The sequence below is a fragment of the Suricata suricatta genome, chromosome 6 (genome assembly GCF_006229205.1).
Source record: "Suricata suricatta isolate VVHF042 chromosome 6, meerkat_22Aug2017_6uvM2_HiC, whole genome shotgun sequence".
Classification (NCBI taxonomy): domain Eukaryota; kingdom Metazoa; phylum Chordata; class Mammalia; order Carnivora; family Herpestidae; genus Suricata; species Suricata suricatta.
The window spans coordinates 119,781,169-119,802,248 of NC_043705.1; the positions used below are offsets into that span (position 1 = coordinate 119,781,169).

Sequence of the window (21,080 nt, forward strand, 5' to 3'; positions counted from 1 at the left end):
CTAAGAACTGAGAATATATTAATTAATCTCATTTAATTTTGCTTCTAAGACTTATCAGAATCACTAGTAATCTCACATAAATAAACCAAATAATAATACCCAACTCTTTAAGGAAAATGTTTTTAAAAAGCTTGAGTATATATAAAAAATAAATAGCTCACTTCAGCAGAAGATTCATAGAATAAGGACTCTGGAAGAAGCCAAATATCTAAGAATTCTGCTATCAATTATAAATTTCTAAATAAACAGTTCTCTCTTTATGCTAGTGTAACAACAACAAAAAAGGATATAAATGGTTTTTATGGTAGTTTAATTCAGCTATTTACAGTCTTTTCACATAATGGAAATTTGTTCATTTGTCTAAAGTATAAGTTAAGAAAGTTAACTAAAGAATCTTTGTAATTTCTAATCACCAATTTGATGTAATTATCAGGCTACTCAGCCCCAATGGGTTCTTTATTAGTAGAAACACAAGAAACAAAGTATTAATAAACAGAATTTACTGGGCAAATTTTTAAAATATAAGGTACAGTTGAGAGAATAGGGAGAAAAAACAAAAATAAGTCCTTGGTAGTATATCTGATTTGGCACTCCTTTGTATTACATGTGCTTATGGTGGTCTTACCTACAACAAAGTGAAAACAAAAACTAAAAAAAGTTTCACAAGTTTTCTTACCTGAGTTATCCTAACCCCACCAGCTACTTTCTTATCTCAGTCTTCATAAACTTGCCATGTTACTTTTCTAACCTCAAAGCTATCAGCCCTTAACTATTTTTTTTACCCCCCATTAAACCAAGCCAAAAATTAACAACAACAGAAAAATAGTGTTAAGGGACTACTGAACACAGATAAAAATCTGTAAGAGAGAACAAACATGGCCGCCAAAGGAAAGGTGGCTGGGGGGACAGGTTAAATGGGTAATGGGCATTGGGGAGGGCACTTTTCAGGATGAGCACTGAGGTGTCGTATGTAAGATATGAATCACTGGATTCTACTCCTGAAGGCAAGACTACACTGTATGATAACTACCTTGAATTTAAATAAACACCATCACCACCACCACCGATCGGGAAGTAAGTGTGGAAACCTGGGCAGTTATTAAAACTACCCCTCAACTAGAAATGAGCTGGGGCCAAACACAAAAACAAACAAAAAACACATTTCTTGAAGTTATTTTCTCATAGCTCCTTTATTTTAAAGCACCAAAGCTTGCATAATGCAATTCCTCACCGTCTACCCTTCTCTCTCCTGTCTCTTTTTCCCTTCATTAACTCAGGTAGGATGACATCTGGACTGACATTGTAGATAGCTTTTTGCACCATTACTCAGGGACTAAGAATTAGAGTTAGAGTTAGCTACTATAAGAATGAATCCCTAAAAACTGTGTTACACTAAGTAAATCTCAAAAGAATGTTCTCTGAACTTAAATGTTCAGAGTAAAATGGGCTGCTGATATCTATGACAAACTCCAACAGATTACTGAAAATGACATCCAAAATGAACATCACTCAGAAATTAGATGAAGTCAGGCTATCAATCTTTCTTCTCCAAAGGGCAGTTTCTGTTACCATTTCAACAAATGCTTTTTTTAAAGTCTGTATTTGTTCCTATAAGCAAATCTATGCTTCTTCAGTTTTGATTTTTTTTTAATGCCTTGTCTCATCTACTTTGGTCCTCACTTTTGCATTTATTCCTTTATCATGTAAGACCTTTAAACAAATGCTACCATTTCTTAATTGGTTATCAGGATGAAACAGAAATTAAGGTCTTATCTACTAGCTGACTACTTTAATTTTGTTACTTTCACAAGCATGGCAATAAACCAAAGGAAATAATGGTATTTCTCATTAAAATTTTTAAATCTTAAATAATTTATGATAACTACAAATAATTTTTTTCTACAGTCTCTCTTAAAAAATCACTGTTAACATAAAAGAGAATATAGATTAGATAAAATGACCAAACTTACGGTCTGTGAGACTAGCAATCCCCGCGAGAGTAGTGATGGGGACATGGGGCATATCCCCATTCATCCTGAAGTTCTGGAATGGTGTTGCCTATAAAAGTACTTAGTTCAGGTGCCAGCTGTCATTACTTCCCATTTCCCAAACACTGCAACAGAAAACAGACAATTATTTGTAAAAATATGTAAAATATAACACTATTAGGGAAATGCCTATAAAAAATAATATTTTCTGCTTTCCTTGTTTGCCAATCTATACAACAACAATACCTATCATTCATTTATACGTACTATACATCAAGCACTGCAAAGTGCTTTGCATATATTACTAATTCAGTTCTCACGACAACAATATAAGGCAGGTACTATTATCTTCTGTATTTTACTGATCAGGATACTAATTTACATGGAGTTTAAAGTAACTTGTGGAGGCAAGATTAGAACACAAGCAATCTGACGCAAAAGTCTGTGTAACCAGTAGACTATATTACTAACCTGGGATACTCAATTTTAACAAGTACTATAATTTCTTTTCCATATCATAAACACATTAAAATCTAGCTGGTGACTTGCCTTTCTTTTTTTTTTTTTTTTAATGTTTTATTTATTTTTGATACAGAGAGAGACAGAGCATGAGAGGGGGAGGGTCAGAGAGAGAAGGAGACAGAGAACCGGAAGCAGGCTCCAGGCTCTGAGCTAGCTGTCAGCACAGAGCCTGACGCGGGGCTCGAACCCACGAACGTGAGATCTGACCTGAGCCAAAATCAGAGGCTTAACCGACTGAGCCACTCAGATGCCCCGACTTGCCTTTCTAACTAGGTTTATCACTATTCTTCTACATAAACCATCCTCTTCAAACAACTGATCATATTATCTGGAATCCACCTTGTGTTTTCTGCACTTTTATTTATTTCCTTCTATAGCTCCCTACCTAGGTAGCCCATCTGTATGTCAGTCCAAATCCTATAAATCTTCCTGATCTAGGACAAGTTCCCACTACTTCATGAAAACTCACACAAATTCAGCTAAAAGCTTTACCTTAATCTAACTTTTGCTTATAACATTTATAGCCCAATATACTTTTGTAAATAATTATATATTCCTTTGTGACTTTTTTGAAGCCTGTCTTGTTTCATCCTTATAGAATTACTTTTCGTTAATGTACTTACCTTGCTTCCCCAATTATTACTACATGCTTCTTAATACTAACCAATCCCGTAATTAATACACAACCCATAAAGGACAGAGAAATACGTTAACATTTTAGCATTCCTATACAATGACTTTATTGAACTTATTCCATTTTTATGATGCAATTCTGTGTCTGTGTGTATAGACACTGTTAAATTCCTGAACATGTTTTCTAATTGTTTAGTATCCCCCAATTTTTCTCATCTTAATTTCACCTTGTGGCTTTTGAAACCTTTATCTTTAATAGTGTACTTTGTAAGAACCTTTTTCTGAAGTACGTAATACATTTTAATATGCACATTAATCAAAGATATGACTTTATTAAAAATTTCATCAGTACACAGAAGTCCATTGCATGTCAACTAAGACATAGTGCTACAATTGAAAGCTGAATTGTAATTTTCATTTTAAATGGGTTTTTTTTGAGGTCGTATTTGCTTGTCAGTCATTGTTAAGAGAACCTCTAAGTTTTCTGAGTTGTAAATTTAAAAATAGTGAAATGATATAACGCTAATAACTCCTCTTACTCACATATCTTAATGTAACTTTCCAAGTATTTTTTTAAAGAAGAAATGTACAGGCAGTTAAAATTATGAATTTTCTTTTTCCACAAACACAATTATAGATATATGTTGACAGAAATTCATAAAATATGTATGGTTTAACAGAGTTAAAAAGCAAGCATCCACAGAACCATGATCTAGATTAGCACCCTAGTTCCTACCACAGGTAACAACTACCTTATCTTTTTGGTAATTATTTTTTTCCCCTTACAGTTATGTCCTTTATATGTACATTATTTTCTAGCAGCCAGCCAAGGAAAATACACTTTGTTTTGCTGAATGACTGACATAAAATGTGCTAGTAGAATCCACTGAAAGGAAATAGCACAGGAAATAGTATAGGAGAGATAGAATTACTGACTATCTCACATTTGTCCTTTTGCTACAATATGGATTTTACTCTTGGAAATTATTAATTTGATTCTTTAACAACACTAAAGGAATTTAAGGGAATGCAAATTAAGCATCAAGTACTACAAATCTGTATCAAGTAGTAAAAAAAATTTTTTTAACTGGACAGAAGTTACCAAAACACAAACATGATGAATTTTTTTCTTAGTTTGAGCTAATAAAAAAGTTGGTTTATGCTTAGTAATAGAAAAAAATAATTACATGCAAATTATGTATAAAACAGCACAAAAATATTTTGTTTTCTTATATGGTTCATCATTGTAAATGTAAATTTCCATACTCAAACAGATTAAGTAACATGAGACTGTACTATTTAATTCAGAGGAGAGGAACCAATAAAGAACAATAAGCTAGAGAGTTCTATTGTGGGCTAACCAACTTTATTCTGTTCGCCTAAATCCCAGGTAACATGTAAAGCAGACCCAATTAGTTCCAGGCTGGAGTATTTTTAGTCTAAAAATGATTTAATTAGTTGCCACATATGAATTAGAAGATTAACAAAACCTAACCACAAGACTGTACTTTTCTTCTTAGTGACACAGAAAGGCATGTTAATGCTCTGATGTCAAGTGAAAACTTGAAGTGAGGAAAGAAAGGAGAGCAACAATGTTTGTTTGGTTTAAAGTGCTTTAATGTATAGACTGAGGTCGTGACTACTGACAAATATTACTTATTATACCTCACTGCTGAACTATGCTGGTTTCACTGGAAGCCAAGCTTTTGAAGAACAGCAGAAGACTTTGTTAGAAATGGACTTATATTTTATCTAAATTCACAGATGTTGATGAATATGAGTAATTTGTGGAAATAATGCTGCCTATGCTGGAAAGGGACCAGAGTCCATCAAGAAAGAGCATTCCTAGAATTCTAAAAATCAATATGCAGAACTCTAACTAGTTTGACATGGCATTTCTGGCTCTGGATTGGGCAATGTTTGGTCTACCTGGCTCTGTAAAAGTATACTGCTTTTCATGTAACTGCTGAAACTGAGGCTGAAAGTCATTTCTGGGGAACAATGTGTTTAGAATGAAATGATAACCAAATGGGAAAGATTATAATGAGTGCTCTAAAACTGACACTTAAGGCAGTACTTTACTCAATTAAAATCTGTGAATGGTGACCAATTAATAGATTATAAAATAAAATTAGCAGGTTGAGATCAACACTGAGAGAAATGGAAGGAATATAAATACAAGTTTACATTGCACACTGCTTTGTGACTCCAGGTAAAATGCCTGTGAGTCACCAAGGCAAAGCAAGTTCAAAAGCACCAGAGAAATGAGAATGCAAAAAATAATGCATATACATCACCTGGCATACTAATCGACATATAGTAAGTGACCCAGAAAGTTAGCAGTGTTAGTGCCAACTGAAAAAAAACATTTGGGAGAACAAAGGAGAAACACAGGTGAATTAGGGAAAAGGGGTCTTTTCAATAATATACATAATATTTATTTCAATAGATATATAATAAATTATTATTTGAAATTCAGTATATACTTCACCATAATATTACAAATATGTTTACTAGTCCTAGGCATGCCCATCTATAATTACTTAAATGATAAGGTAGCCAAAACAAATACTGGCAAAGAACAGTAGGGGAAAAAAACCTACCTGTTGTAATACTAAGAACTAAATCTCACACACACACACACACACACACACACACACACACACACACAAAGTAAAAAAGCATTTATGGCTTATTTTAGAATGGCATGGTTTAATTAAGTAATTCTTCATTAGTGGTAGACATTATAGCAAATTCTCATTTCAATCCATTATAATGAATCGACGTGAATATCTAAGCTCTTGAATAGATTTTAGTGTATATGCTGCCAAAGCAAGCACTCTTGACATGACTTAAAAATTTTTAATGTTTATTTATTGAGAGAGAGACACAGCACAAGCAGAGGAAGGGCAGGGAGAGAGGAAAACGAAGAATTCGGAGGCTCCAGGCTCTGAGCCCTCAGGAAAGAGTTCAACATAGGGCTTGAACCCACGAACCATGAGATTATGACCTGAGCTAAAGTCAGATGTTAACTTAGCCACTCAGGTGCCCCGACAAGATCTTTTTTTACTGTTTATTTATTTATTTTGAGAGAGTGTGAGCCAGGGAGGGGCAGAGAGAGAGAGAGAGAGAGAGAGAGAGAGAGAATTCCAAGCAAGCTCCATACTCAGCACAGAGACAGACACAGGGCTCGATCTTACAAATTGAGATCATGACCTGAGCCAAAATCAAGAGTCAGCCACTTAACCAACTGAGCTATCCAGGTACCCCTTGACAAGATTTTTAGAGGCCTTGGTTCCTTATTCATTTATTTTAATTTCACTTTAAAATTTATGGTTTCTTCATACAAACAAAAGAAATGCAAATAAAACATTATTGGTAGAAGTTATAATAATAATACTCAAATTAGGATGGATTTGGAATAAAAGGTCCTCTCATAAACTGATGGTAAATAAATATTCCTGGGCAGTCAGTGTGTACCCTATAGCCAAGAAATCTTATCTCAACAACTTCAGTTTTTTAGTAGTGAAAAACTATTAGAAACAACAACATTTATTGAGCACATAGTACCTAATAAAAAAATACTTAAGTGTACTCTTTTTTTTTTTTTTAAGTTTATTTACAGAGAGAGAATGAGAGGAGAGCCTCCCTACCACACAGAGCCTGACACAGGGCTCCATCTCACAGACCACAAGACCATGACCTGAGCTGAAATCAAAAGTCAGACACTTAAAAAACTGAGCCACTCCGGCATCCCTTAAATGTACTCTTATTTAATCCTTATATGACACTGTAGTACTCATATAATTTTATTTAATGAGGCAAGTGATATACAGAGACAATAAGTAATTTGCCTAATGTCATACAACAGAAGTCAAACTCAGGCTGTCTGGTAGGTACATGGACATTTTACATAACAACTAAAATGTACAGCAATATTATTAGTTTAACATGACTGATATATAATAACTGATGTTACATCCACAAAAGATCATAACAATTAAAATCATGGTGTACAGTCAATACAGATGTAAGGAAAGACAACAGCCTACCTGGGTCTGAATCCAAGCTCTCCCTACCTTTTGACAGTATTTATTAGTTCTTCATTATGATGTATTCAATAATATTTATTGTGTAACATGGTGTTTTGACACCACGCTACTATGCTAGGAAAACAAAGTGCAGTGGTTAACAAAATGGATACAGTCTCTACCCCTCAAAATCTGAGTTTGGCCACAGGCATGCTGTAAAGGGGAAATCATCCATGGAGAGGAAACAGAATCACTGAATTAAAATCTGTACCAAATTTACTATGAGTACTCCATACTTTAGTCCTTCCATAATTTGCATCAAATTTATTTAAAAGCAAAGGCAAAGAGGATTAGTAAAACTATGTTAATCAGTCTTCTTCCTTGTTCTTATTAATTTATTTCATATGCATTTTTATATAAACCAACTTTAACAAAAGCTTGTATTACTTTAAAAGGTCCCAGATGATTATTAAAGTTAAATTGACTTATAGAGGCCTACTGAATACTTATACAATGTCTAATCTTTTTCTTTAAAAACCTTTTAAAGTGTATATTTTTGAGAGAGAGAGACAGAGTGCAAGCGGGGGAGGAGAAGAGCGAGAGGAAGACACAGAATCCGGAGCAGGCCCCAGGCTCTGAGCTGACAGCCTGGTCTGACATGGAATTCGAACTCACCAACCCAAGATCATGATGTGAACTGAAGTTGGACACTTAACCGACTGAGCATACCTACAATGTCTAATCTTAACAAAGTATGCAAAAATACAAGCTGCATCAAGAAAAAAACCACTCTGAGTCCTGGAATTAATATTTAATTTTTCTTTCTTCTTCTTCTTTTACAGAGAGGTCATGGAGAAAATTTCCAAGTGCTGCTTTCGTTATCTGGGTTACTAGTCCACAACCCCACACCAAAAATTTTATGTCTCACCTTCCTGAAAAGAAACAGGCTATCTTAAGCTGAAACTGTACTTTATACCATGAGACTGCTTACTTACTATACAAAGATACTAGAAATAAAAAATCAAACTGGAGATTTTATTTCTTTCTAAATGAGGTTTAGGTGTTAAAGAACTATAACAGTCAGATGTAGGTCTCAACTTCTGGCCATAAGACATCTGATGATAGATGATTAAATCTGAACTATAAAAGAAAATTCTTTTATGTGAAATTACTGAAAGGTCCACAAGAGGGCACACTTTCAACTACTATAAAAATGTAAAATTCACTGTTTTGTTTTGGTTTTTAAGAAATAAAGATTGCTGGGGCACCTGAGTTGCTCAGTTGGTTAAACATCCAACTTCAGCTCAGGTCATGATCTCGTGATTTGTGGGTTCAAGCCCTGCATCGGGCTCTGTGCTGACAGCTCAGAGCCTGGAGCCTGCTTCAGATTCTGTGTCTCCCTCTGTCTCTGCCCCTCCCTTGCTCATGCTATGTCTCTTTGTCTCTCAATAGTAAATAAATGTTTAAAAAAAAAAAGCAAGAAAAATTGCTTATTTAATTTTAATTCCAGTGTGGTTAACATACAGTGTTATATTAGTTTACAATAGTTATTCCATAATTCTATACATTACTCAGTACTCATTAAGAGTACTCATCTATCCCCCTACCCACCTCCCTTCTGGTAACCATCAGTTCATTCTCTATAGTTGGGTCTACTTCCCTTTGTCTCTTTTTTCCTTTGTTCATTTGTTTTGTTTCTTAAATTCCACATGAGTGAAATCGTATGATATTTGTCTTTCTCTACTTACTTCGATTAGCATTATACTCTCTAGATCCATTCATGTTGTTGCAAATGGCAAGATTTCATTCTTTTTTTAAGATTTCATTCTTATGGTTGAGTAATATTTCATTGTTTGTACACACACACACACACACACACACACACATACACATGACTTCTTTATCCATTTATCTATCAATGGACACTTGGGTTGCTTCCAGAATTTGGCCACTGTAGATAATGTTGCAATAAAACATAGGGATGTGTATCTTTTTGAATTAGTGTTTTTATATTCTTTGGATAAATACCCAGTAGTGGAATCACTGGATCATATACTAGTTTCATTTTTATAAACTTCACATTTTTAAAATAAGTCCATCAGAGGTTAGCCAGGTTCTTCTGAATAGATTATTTAACACTATTAGAAAGCAAAACATTTGCATTTTTTTTTGTTTGAACACACACAGGAAACTTTTTTTTATGAATATAAAATATAAAAAAGGAATGGGTACATCAAGACTTCTACATTAATTATAAAAGTATATAATAGTTGCATCAGTCATTTTGTTTCTGTTAGCTATCTGAATTTGGCTGTCCTAAAAATCGTTTCAAGAAACTTTGACTACCTATATTTTGATCCTCATTGGACAATGAAAAACTTAGAACAAATTGATTATGTTTTATACTTTACAAAATTTTCCCAATTCAATAGATCATTACTTAGAGTATCTAAAAGAGAAATTAGGAAATAGCAGAGGAAGATAAGCAAAGAAAATCATAACCACTTACACATAATCTGCGTTACTGATCCCTTTTCTGCCCTAACCCATTCAAACATAATCATTCCAGCAACTCTTTCTTCCTCATCATCAATTTTCTCTCTTACTGGATCATTCCAATCAGCATGTAAACATCTATATACTGGTAAGTTCCCCTACTCCCATAAAAACAAAATAAAACCCCTTATCTTGACTCCTAGGAACTTTATCTTGATCTAACAATTGCTCACAGAGAATTCCTTCAGTTGTCCATATTAATCTTTAATTTTCCTGCTTTCTCCTGAAATGACACTGTATGTGTTTTTATTTGCATCATTCCACCAGATGTCTTGCCATAATTAGTAACAACAGTATCTATACTGCTAAATAAATACAGTGGATAGCCTTAGGTCTTATCTGATTTGACCTAGCATTCAACACAGTTTGAACAATTCTTTTGTTTTTCCAACATATATTCCTGGTTTTTCCTCATACTGCACTGGCCATTCATGACTCCTGTTTTGGTTTCTTCTCATTGTCCTGTTCTCCCATTGTTTTTAATCTTTCAATCTCACGACTTTAAAATAGCACCTGTAGGGGCACCTGAGTGGTTCAGTTGGTTGGGCACCAGACTTCAGCTTGGGTCATGATCTTGAAGTTTATGGGTTTGAGCCTCACATTGGACACTATGCTGACAGTCCAGAGTCTGGCACCTGCTTTGGGTTTCCAGTCTCCCTCCCTCCCTCCCTCTCCCTCTCCCTCTCCCTCTCCCTCTCTCTCTCTGCCCCTCCCTGCTTGCACTCTGCTCTCTGCTGTCAGCGCAGAGCCCACTTTGGGTCCACTTTCCCCCTTCCTCTCTCAAAAATAAACTTATAATTGTATCTCCTACTTTGACTTCTCCCAGTATACCAGACTCATACACCCAATTGCCTAGTCAACACCTCTGCTCAAGGCCAAATCTTAATTCTAACTTTATATATGCTTTAGATACAAGTTCTTTATTAGGTATGTGTTTGCAAATATGGTATCCTAGTTGTTTGATGGTCTTTTCATTCTCTTAACATTATCTTTTGAAATTCTGATGATGTCCAATATATCAATTTGTTCTTTTATGGGGGTGATCATGGGTAGGTGGTGGCAGCATTCAACTGCAAAGGGGAACACAGAAATTTTCTGCGGTGATGGAAATGTTCTATATCATGAAGGGACATTGTTTACACGAATATCCCCATTTGTGAAATTACAAAGTTAAGATTTCTGTTTTTTGGTATATATAAATGTTACTCCATTCCAAAAAAACTGTAACGGTATTAACAATAATTGAGCAGTGGTTGGAGAATGGGCAGAAGTATAGATGAAACTGAAATTTCAACATGTTAAGCTGGGTGAGGGGTACTGGGCATTCATCATACTCTTGTTTATCTAGCATGTATTTAAAGTTTTCCATAATTAATAGATTTTTTAAGGGAACTTTTTTGTTAGATGAAAAATACTGTCTCATAGGAGGTCAGTATTAATTAAAGCCTCCCTTTTTCCAGATCTATTACAGCTAAACAATGTGCTATAGGCTAAATGTTTGTGTCTCCCCCAAATTCTTACATTGAAATTTACTTCCCATTGAGAAGGTATCTGGAGGTGGGGCCTCTGAGAGGTGATGAGGTCATGAGGGTAGGGTCCTCATGAATAGGATTAATGCCTTCATTAAAGAGACTCCAAAGGGCTCCCTTGCCCATTCTGCCATATACAGACACAGCAAGAAGAGTGCCAGTTTATGAACCATGAAGTGAGTTCTCACAAAACACTGATCTGCCAGCACCTAGATGTTGGCATTCCCAGCTTCCAGCACAGTGAAAAATAAATTTCTGTTGTTGATAAGCCATCAGACTATGGTAGGTATGCTGTTATCACTGCTCGATGGCCTAAGACACCCATATGTCCTTTAGGCTCTATTTCTGTAATTGATTTTAAAAACTCATAAAAGAATTCAAGAGACCCAAGCATAGCCATTAAATACTGTAACTAATGAATGCAGAAAAAGATATTGGGATAACTTTTCGGGGAAGATAAACTTTTTAAAAGTGATTTTAAGTCATTAACAGCTTCTTACTAAGGAGTTGTATTTCAAAATTATTTTAAATAGTTCAATTTACAGGGAAAGAGTTCTAAATAGAGAAGTGATTTTTCATTCACATCACAGTAACCTTTTGATTGTTTCCACTGGACCTCTCTACTATTTTAGAGGAGATATATATCTATATCTATATCTATATCTATATCTATATATATAAATAAATTAAGGGTGTACATTTTCCTAAATTTATAAGCTCATGTTCAGTGAACTAATCATAAAATGCAAGATTCATACCATCAAAGGCCATATTTTTCCTGCATATAAAATGAAAAAAATTCTTTAAATTCTGTCACTATCAATCTTATATTAGAAGAAGTGAATTTTTAAAATTTATGTGACATTCCTAATTTATTTAATAATCACAATTACACAAAAGTAAACTTTCTATGAAACTCAGAATATGAAAGGAAAACGTAACAGCGACTATAAACTGAGGTAGGTTAACAGAAATGCAGAATCAACAGACTTTGTGTGTTATGTATAATCTCCAAGATAATGATTTCAAACAGTAACAGCATTTGAACTCTTTATTAAATCTTAAACTCTCAAAACAATAACTTTACTGCTTTTCTTTGTTTTGTTTCTTGGTTTAGAAAAACCTTGGGATATTAACTAGATAGTGATTTCCTATGACCAGAATATATGATATCTGATGGATATTTTAAAGTGCCTAAAAAAGATCTTGTTCTCATGCTCTCTAAAAAATACAAAAATTAAAAAAAAAAAAAGCACCTAAAAATGGAGAAACCTCATCTCTCGTTAGAGAGGACTTTTACTGCTATTTAAGAAATCTAAGTAAAACTGGGGTGGGGTGTACAGAAAAGAGAGATATAAAAAGATAGGTTTTTCAAATACTGTTTTAACACTTTAACTATTACACATAAGCTGAAAAGCAAGCTAAACTTAAAATGGAAATAAAACTTTCAATTTTGATCAGAACACTGAACTGCCAGGACTTGAGGAAGTAGTTTAGCTTTTCCTTACCAGTGCTTGATAACATTAAGTCTGCTTATCACTGGGTGATGAAATTTGTGACTAATTTCCTTTTTCTTGCTTATCTGATTTCCTAATTTTAAAAAAAGTAATATTTTATGTATATATAATAATCATGCACTTAGCACCTAACACCTAGAACAGGACCTGACAGATAGTGGGTATTGTGTATATAACGGTAAAAAACCAAACATGGTTAATTTGGACCGCATGGACCTTAGAGAGTCCAGTAGGAATGACAGTATGAATAATCATCGTGTAACATATAATTCCATACTGTGATAAGTCCCACAACAACAAGAACAATAATAAATAATAGCACTTAATATATGCCTGGAATTGTTCTAGAGAATTTGCATACTTAATTTCACATTAATTTATACTGAGTTCATTTAATTCATATTTGCATATTTTAGTTCATTTAATGCTTATCCTAATAAATAGACATTACTATTACTTTCCCTTTAATAAAACTGAGGAATATAAAGGTTAAGTAACTTGCCAGAGGTCTGATTCGAGAGTCCCTGCTCTTAATATTCCAGAGTTCATGCTCTTTTCTAAATGAAAAGAACAGGGCACTTTGAAAGAAAAAAAGACGATAACTAAGTTTATGTTGGGGGTGTAGGAAGTCACAGAATGTCTCATTTAGGACATCTCATGAGTAAGAGACAAAAGAAGAAGAAATGGGAAAAGGGAATGATTAGCATATTCTAGTCTCTAAAGAATGACAGAACCTAGGACAAAGGAAAAGATTATATGGCTGGTATGTAATGATGGACTTGTGAGGGACTTTTGATTTCATTTCATGGCACTTAAAAAAACTGCTCTACGGGGCACCTGGATGGCTCAGTTGGTTGAGGGTCGACTTCGGCTCAGGTCATGATCTCACGGTTCGTGGGTTCGAGCCCCACGTTGGGTTCTGTGCTAACCGCTAGCTCAGAGCCTGGAGCCTGCTTTGGATTCTGTGTCTCGTTCTCTCTTCCCCTCCCCTGTTCACACTCTGTCTCTCTGTGTCTCTCAAAAATAAATAAATGTAAAAAAAAAAAACAATTAAAAAAAGCGATCTACTAGTTACTGACATATATGTCTAGCTACTGAAGGTGGCATCTATAGCTGCTTACTTTGGGATCTATTTCACACAGCCTGTGTGTACTCCTTAAAAATATTAACTTAAATTTAAAAATCATTGTTCTGCGTAATTAGTCATAGCTTTAAAATTCTAGAAGAAATAAGAATTTGTCACAAATAAAGTATGAAAGTTAACTGCCTCAGAATAAATTTTAAATGTTAACCTAAGTGCTAAGAAGAAAAATTAAACTCTTGGGTATTTGTTAAATGAAAACTTATGTTCACGCAAAAGCTTGCATCCGGATGTTCACAGCAGCTTTATCTGTAATAGCCCCAAACTGGAAACACCTCAGATGTTCTTCAATGCACGAATAGTTAAGCAAACTATGATCAATCTACACCAACGAATACCACTCAATTAAAAAAAAAAGTACTGATATATAGAACTTGGATGGATCTCAAGGAAATTTTACACTGAGTGAAAAATGCCAAACTCAAAGTACACAATATGATTTCATTTAAGTAACATTTTTGAAATACCAACATTATAGAAATGAATAGCAGATCAGTGGTCACCAGGGATTAGAGATAAGGAGTGCATGTATGCAGCTATGAAGTGTTAGTACAAGGGAATGGTGCTGGATGATGAAACAGCTCTATATAGTTTTTTAAGGTTGTTTGTTTGTTTTGACAGAGAGAAAGAGTACAGAGTACAGGCAGGGAGAGAGGGAGAGAGAGAATCTCAAGTAAGCGCTGTACCATCAGCAGACTTCGACGCCAGGCTTGAACCCTCAAACCTGAGCTGAAGTCAGATGCTTAACCAACCGAGCTGCCCAGATACCCCGAAACAGTTCTATATGTTGAGCTGTGGTAGATACAACTACATGTATGATAAAAACTTTATATGTATGCATAGTTGGCTAAATCAGAGTATTCTTAGATTCCACAAATGTCAATTTCCTGATTTTGACCCTGTACTAGAAGTTATATACAATGTTACGATTGGGGAGCGCTGAGTAAAGGGTACATTTCATGTCCCTATACTTTTTCTCTGCAACTTCTATGAATCCACAATTATTTCAAAATAAAAAATTATTAAAAAGCAATTAGAGTCTGTATGTTCTATGTAGTACCTAGTTCTTTCACATTACTAGCTTTTATTACTGAACAAAGTTAAAATAAAGTTTATTTAGAAACTACAGAACAACTTATAGGCAAAATGTTTTTTTGTAAGTTTTTATTAGTAGGCTCCACAACTGACAGCAGAGAGCTGGACGTGGGACTCGAACCCACAAACCCAAACCACAAGATAATGACTGGAGCTTAAGTTAGACAGTCAATGAACAGAGAGCCAACCCAGGCTGCCCCTCTTAAATTTTTATTTTTAAAAACTTTAAAAAGTCATTTAAATTTTTTTCTAAAAGTTTTACATTTTTTAGGTTAGGGAGATAACTTTAAATTTTGGTATAATTTCAAACTTAAAAAGCTACCATAACTTTCACCTACATTCATCAATTGTTTATGTTTTGCCCCATCTGCTTTAACACTCACAATCCTTCCTTCTTCCCTAACCTAGGGTGTATGTGTGTCTAAACTATGTGAGAGCAAGTTGAAGTAAGGGTTCATTCTTCTAAATACTTCAGTATGTACTTCCTAAAGAACAAGAACATTCTTAGATAATCACATCAGAATGAACAAAATCAGGAAACAACATTTATAAAATCTAAAAATATCTAATATAAATAAATATAATCTAAATAATCTTAAAAGTAATAATCTTAAAATCTTAAATAATCAAAAATATCTAGAGGCACCAACGTGGCTTAGTCAGTTAAGTATCCAACTCTTTGATTTTGGCTCAGGTTGTGATCTCATGGTTCACAAGTTCGAGCCCTGTATAGGGCTCCATGCTGACAGTGTAGAAGCCTGCTTGGGATTCCCTACCTGTCCCTCCTGTGTGAACATGCTCTCTCCCTTTCAAAATAAAACTTTAAAATAAATAAAATATGTAATCCACAATCCTTCTTTTATTAATTGTCTCAATAATGTTCTTTTATATTTATCTTTTTTCTTGGTTCAGGAACCAATCCAAGATCACATATTGCATTCAATTTTTTTTCTTTCTTTTTTTAAATTTTTTATTTTTTTAATTTATTTTTGAGAGACAGAGAGAGAGCGAGCGAGCGAGTGAGCACAAGCAGGGGAGGGTGAGAGACAGAGGGAGGTACAGAATCTGAAGCAGGCTGCAGGCTCTGAGCTAGCTGTCAGCAGAGACCAACATGGTGCTCGAACCAACAAACTGTGAGATCATGACCTGAGCCAAAGTCGGATGTTCAACTGACAGAGCAATCCAGGCGGCCCTGCATTCAATTTTCATGTCTCCTATGTCTTCCTGAATCTAGAATACTTCCTTAGATTTCATTTATTGATGTGGATATAAGAGTATGGGCATAATGTTTTGTAGAATCCATCAATTTGGGTTTACCTGATGTTATTATTAGATTCAAGCGATGCATTTTTGGTAGAAATACCACAGAAGGGGATTCTTTATGTCCTCCTTAGTGCATCATAAAGCTTATGATATCAGTTTTTTCCTAATATTGGTGATATTAACTTCAATCACTTAAGATGGTATGGGCCATGTTCTCTACCATAAAGTTACTCTTCTCAGTTAGTTAATAAGAAATTTGTGGAGAGAGATTTTGAGACTATATAAATATCTGATTCTAATTAAACTTTCACTCCCTAACTTTAACACCATTAATGATTTACTATCAATCTGTTATATTTATTACTTACCGTTCTACTGTAAAGGAGCATTCTCCTTCTCTCTTCATTCATATCAGTGTAGACTTTATCTTTTCTTTTTTTTTTCTTTTTTGTTGGCTCCACACCTAGTGTAGAGCCCAATGTGGGGCTGGAACTCATGACCCCTGAGATTAAGACCCAAGCTGAATCAATCAATTGAGCCACCCAGGTGTCCCTTGAGATATCTTTTTTATTCAATGGGCTATAATCCTTTATTATCATCATTTATTTTGGTGCTCAAATTGTCCTAGATTTGTATAGTAGCAGCTCTTTCAAGCTCACTTCTGTGTCCTTTTTTTATGTCCTACCATTCTTTAAGCAATTCCTTACTTTCAAGGCAATGAATGAGGTGTTCTAATCTCATTTCATACTTTTCCTACCTGAGTAGTGGAAATCAGCCTTTTCTTCAGGGAGAAGCTCTGTTCTTTTTAGTGGGGAGTATTATTTAGATATAGTGCCAGTTTTGCTCTCTGTTACTGGTATCTCATTGTAGGCTGAGTTTTAGTTTGAAAACAAAATAAAGTTAAATGAAAATGAAGCAAGAATGTTAAATGAAGAGAACCAAGAAAAAAATAAGTGTGTGAAAGCATGGATCTCAAAATAATATAAACATGTGAACAGCAAGTTATAAATTCCAGAATCACACAATTTTTTAGCCAAAGTAAGCAAAGTCTTAATTCAATGTTCATCAAGTTCTGTTCTTACATTATTAATTAAAAAATATTTGAGTACCTACAATGTGCAATGAATGCACTGCTGTGGCTAGAGATACAGCAGTGAACAAAAAAGACATCAATCTCTGTGCCCTCACAGAATTTAGATCATAATATGGAAAACTGGATCAATTGCTTCATTTCATGTCTTTAGGGAAATGCAAAGGATAACCATACTCAGATACTACTACATTAAAATTAAAAGGACTAATCATTTCAACTGTTGGAAACAGAGCATGGTAAATAACAAGAACTCTGATATAATGTTGGTGGGAATATACAAAATTGGTATAACTGCTTTGGATAACTAACCATTATCTATCCTAGGTATATATATCCAATAGAAAACTCAATGACTTAAAAACAATAGTCTCTAAACCTTTTCCTAGAACCTGTGGGCCAGGGTGGACATGCTGGTCTCTTGGAGATGTCACAGGCACAAAAGTGCAAGCCCAATTCTACAAGTATTTTTCAAGTCTTTGGTTCTATCATATCCATCCATTAATTCCAATGATCAAACCAAGTCCTATAGCCAAATACAAAGTCTAGTATGGGTAGGGAAACAGTCTTTTTAGTAGTAGGAGGAACTACACAATCACATAGGAAATAACTTGGATACAGGGATGGGCAAAAAACTGTGGCTATTAATGCAATCTTATCACTCCCACTTAATCCATTTTCAGAAATGGAAGGCGGTAGTCTTTAAGGCCTCCATATAATTCTGATGCATGCTAAAGTTTGAAAGCCACTGGGCTCTATAGATTGCTAGGCCTCACTCCCAGAGTTTCTAATTCATTAGATCTTGAGTAATAATCAAGGATTTGACATTTCTAACAATTTTCTGAGATGATGCGAATGCTACTGATCCAGGGACTATACCAATAAATACTGGGTTAAGAGATAGTGAAAGGCTTCTGAGGAAAATTATTTTTTCATAATTATTTTTTCTTTCAAGCTTGGTAGAAATTGATGAAGAAGAGTAGTAAGGGTGTTCTGGGTAGAAGGAAAAGCAGGTGCAAAGGTAGAAAGGTAGGAAATACATGACAGTTTTTAAGAAATTTCAAGTACTTCAGCATGAGTACAACAAAAGGTGTAGACAGTGAGGAGGTTAAAGAGGCAGAAACCAGATCATGAAAAAGCTGTAAGTGTTAAGGAGTCCAAATATGACTGACTACTACAGACAACCATGGAAGGATTTTATAATGAGAAAATGATATAAATGGATCCTGCAGCAGTGGAGAAGTAGAAGGTGCTAGACTGTAGGTAGGAAGAACAATAAGGGAGGAAATATACCAGTGAAGCAATGAGACTCTAAACCAAGACGGGAAGGTAACCCCAAGAAAGAGATACACAGGAATAAAAGGGATAACTTGGTGACAACTTGAAAAGCATCCAGGACAACTGTCAAGTTCTGGTTTGGGCAACCAAAGGTGTAATACACACATACACATACATTATTAAGCATACACATCAAATCCTGCTTCAATCTGCAAGGCTTTGAAGCAGTTTACCAGAAAAATACATAGGATAAAAAATAAATAGGTGAAGGATTCAGGGAAAGGGATACATCAGGATAAATAAAAATGGCACAGAGAAAAGCATATTATATTGCTCTCCAAAACTCCAAGAATTACCCATCAAATGTGGCTTAAGCTTCCTAGTCAGCCAGACAAAGAAAATACAGTGTCTGTAAAATAAGAGTGAATCAGTTATGCAGGAGAAGTACAGCTTTTCTAAGATAACTGTAATCTGAGAGAAATTTCACCAGTGAGTCCTCATAAAGAAGACTGTGGATGGTATATGTTACGGAGAAAGTTCTTGAAAGCGTTCCTAAGAAATCAAAAATCTATTTTGGGTCACTCTTCTTTTTCTTCTTTCCTTTTTAAAAATTGCATCCTAAATGCACAAGTCAGTAAAAGCAAGCCTAAAATGGGCTAAATCATGCAATCTAAGCACACAAATATCTAATGGTATGGTTGAACCTCAGAGTAAAATATAAAATATTCAGGGTAATGAACAGAATGCCACCCATTGGTTAGTCCTCCTTTAATATATCTTCTTCTAACTGCGCTTCTGAAAAATTGAGATGATTCAGAATACATGGTAAAATGCAAACATTTGGCATTACTAAGAACAGAAATACGTGTTTTCTCAATCAATGAATCAATTAAGGCAAGGCAAATGAAAAGAAGCTAATTTTATGAAGTTTAAAGAAGTCTACCCAAAATATGTTCCACTTATACACAGAAGCCTCAGACAGGTTAGCATCTTCTTCCCAAAAAAGTCTGATTCTCCTCTGAAGCATGGATCAATGAGTGGATCATAGTTCCAAATTTCAAACCCAGTGCTACAAATTATAGATAAATGCTATCTATCGCAATTTTCACAAACTGAAAGCCCAAAAGTTGATAAAAACATCTTACTCTAGGCAATACTTTGTATTGTCTCAACTGTTTTACGCACCACAAATTCTTTATAAAGAAGGCTATATGTGTATAAACGTAGTAGACTGCCTAATTATAGGCAGTATGCGGCCTATATTTTGAGTTATACAGGGGCGAGAAAGGAATCTATATACATGCCAGCTATGTGCCAGGCACTGTGCTAGTTGCTTTATATATTTTTTTCATTTACTCTTCTTAATAATCCAATGAATAACTCTCATTATCTTCATTTTTACGATGGGAAGAGAACAAATTTTAATGAAGTGTCCAAAGTATGATAATTAGTTAAGATGTGAAATAAGGATTCTGAAACAATTTGTCATCTCTCAGAAACAAAAATTATAAAATGAATCTTAAAGAGAAAAAAGATGCTCAACCTTACTCTTAATATGAGAAATGTGAACTAAAACTACACTGGATTACAGCAAGCTTTTCAATTCTGGCCAACCTGATAAATGAGACCTGTTGTTAAGGTTATAGAGAAATAGGCACTCTCATACACTGCTAGTCAGAATGCAAAATGGGGTTGAATTCAGCAATATCAAACAAAATTATATATGCATTTATGTAAACTTTTGACCTGGTAATCCCACCTCTAGGAATTTGGCCTCCAAAAATATGTAGAACATATGCATCATGTAATGTTAATCATCACAGTATTATCAGCAGTAGAAAAATTTTGTAAGCAATTTAATGCCTACATGTAGGAAACTGAATAAACTATGGTACAGCCACATCATGGAATACTATGCAGCAGTTTAGAAGAATAGGAAATAACTATGAGCTGATATGGAATAATGCTCAGGATATACTAAGTGAAAAAAGCAAAGTGCAAAAAAAAGTGTATACAGAGTACAATCTTTCTCTAAAGAAGGAGAAACAGGAATATACTTAGGTATTGCTTAACCACAAAAAGAAATCAGGAAGATAAACTTCAAAGTAATGATATATTTATCCACCGGGAAGGTTAGAACAGAATGGTAGTGAGACTTGGGTGCATACCTTTCTAAATACAATTTGACTTTGAACCATGTAAATGTTATACATACTCAAAAGACCAACATTAAATCAAATGGATAAAAAAGTAAATCCTAATACTGAATACAAACAGCAACAAATAAACAAAACTGTATTATCAATAATACAATAAAAAATTATTTATTTTTTGACCACACTACTCTGATTATGTGCCATTACTGGGTGTGATGCAATGAACTGTGGCCCCTTCTAAAATACGCCCACCCAGAACCTCTAAATGTGACCGTATTTGG

At 34.5% G+C, this 21,080-nt stretch overlaps 1 protein-coding gene across 3 annotated transcripts in view; it reads right to left on the reverse strand.

Annotated features, from left to right (window-relative positions):
- The window catches only part of NIPBL (NIPBL cohesin loading factor), a 197,250-nt gene that overhangs the window by 109,846 nt on the left and 66,324 nt on the right, over window positions 1-21,080 (reverse strand). For all 3 annotated transcript variants that reach the window (XM_029940989.1, XM_029940986.1, XM_029940988.1), the window contains exon 2: window positions 1,971-2,113. In XM_029940989.1, coding sequence (XP_029796849.1) covers window positions 1,971-2,034 — 64 coding nt within the window. In that variant the 5' untranslated portion in view covers window positions 2,035-2,113. The remainder of the gene's footprint in view (window positions 1-1,970; window positions 2,114-21,080) is intronic.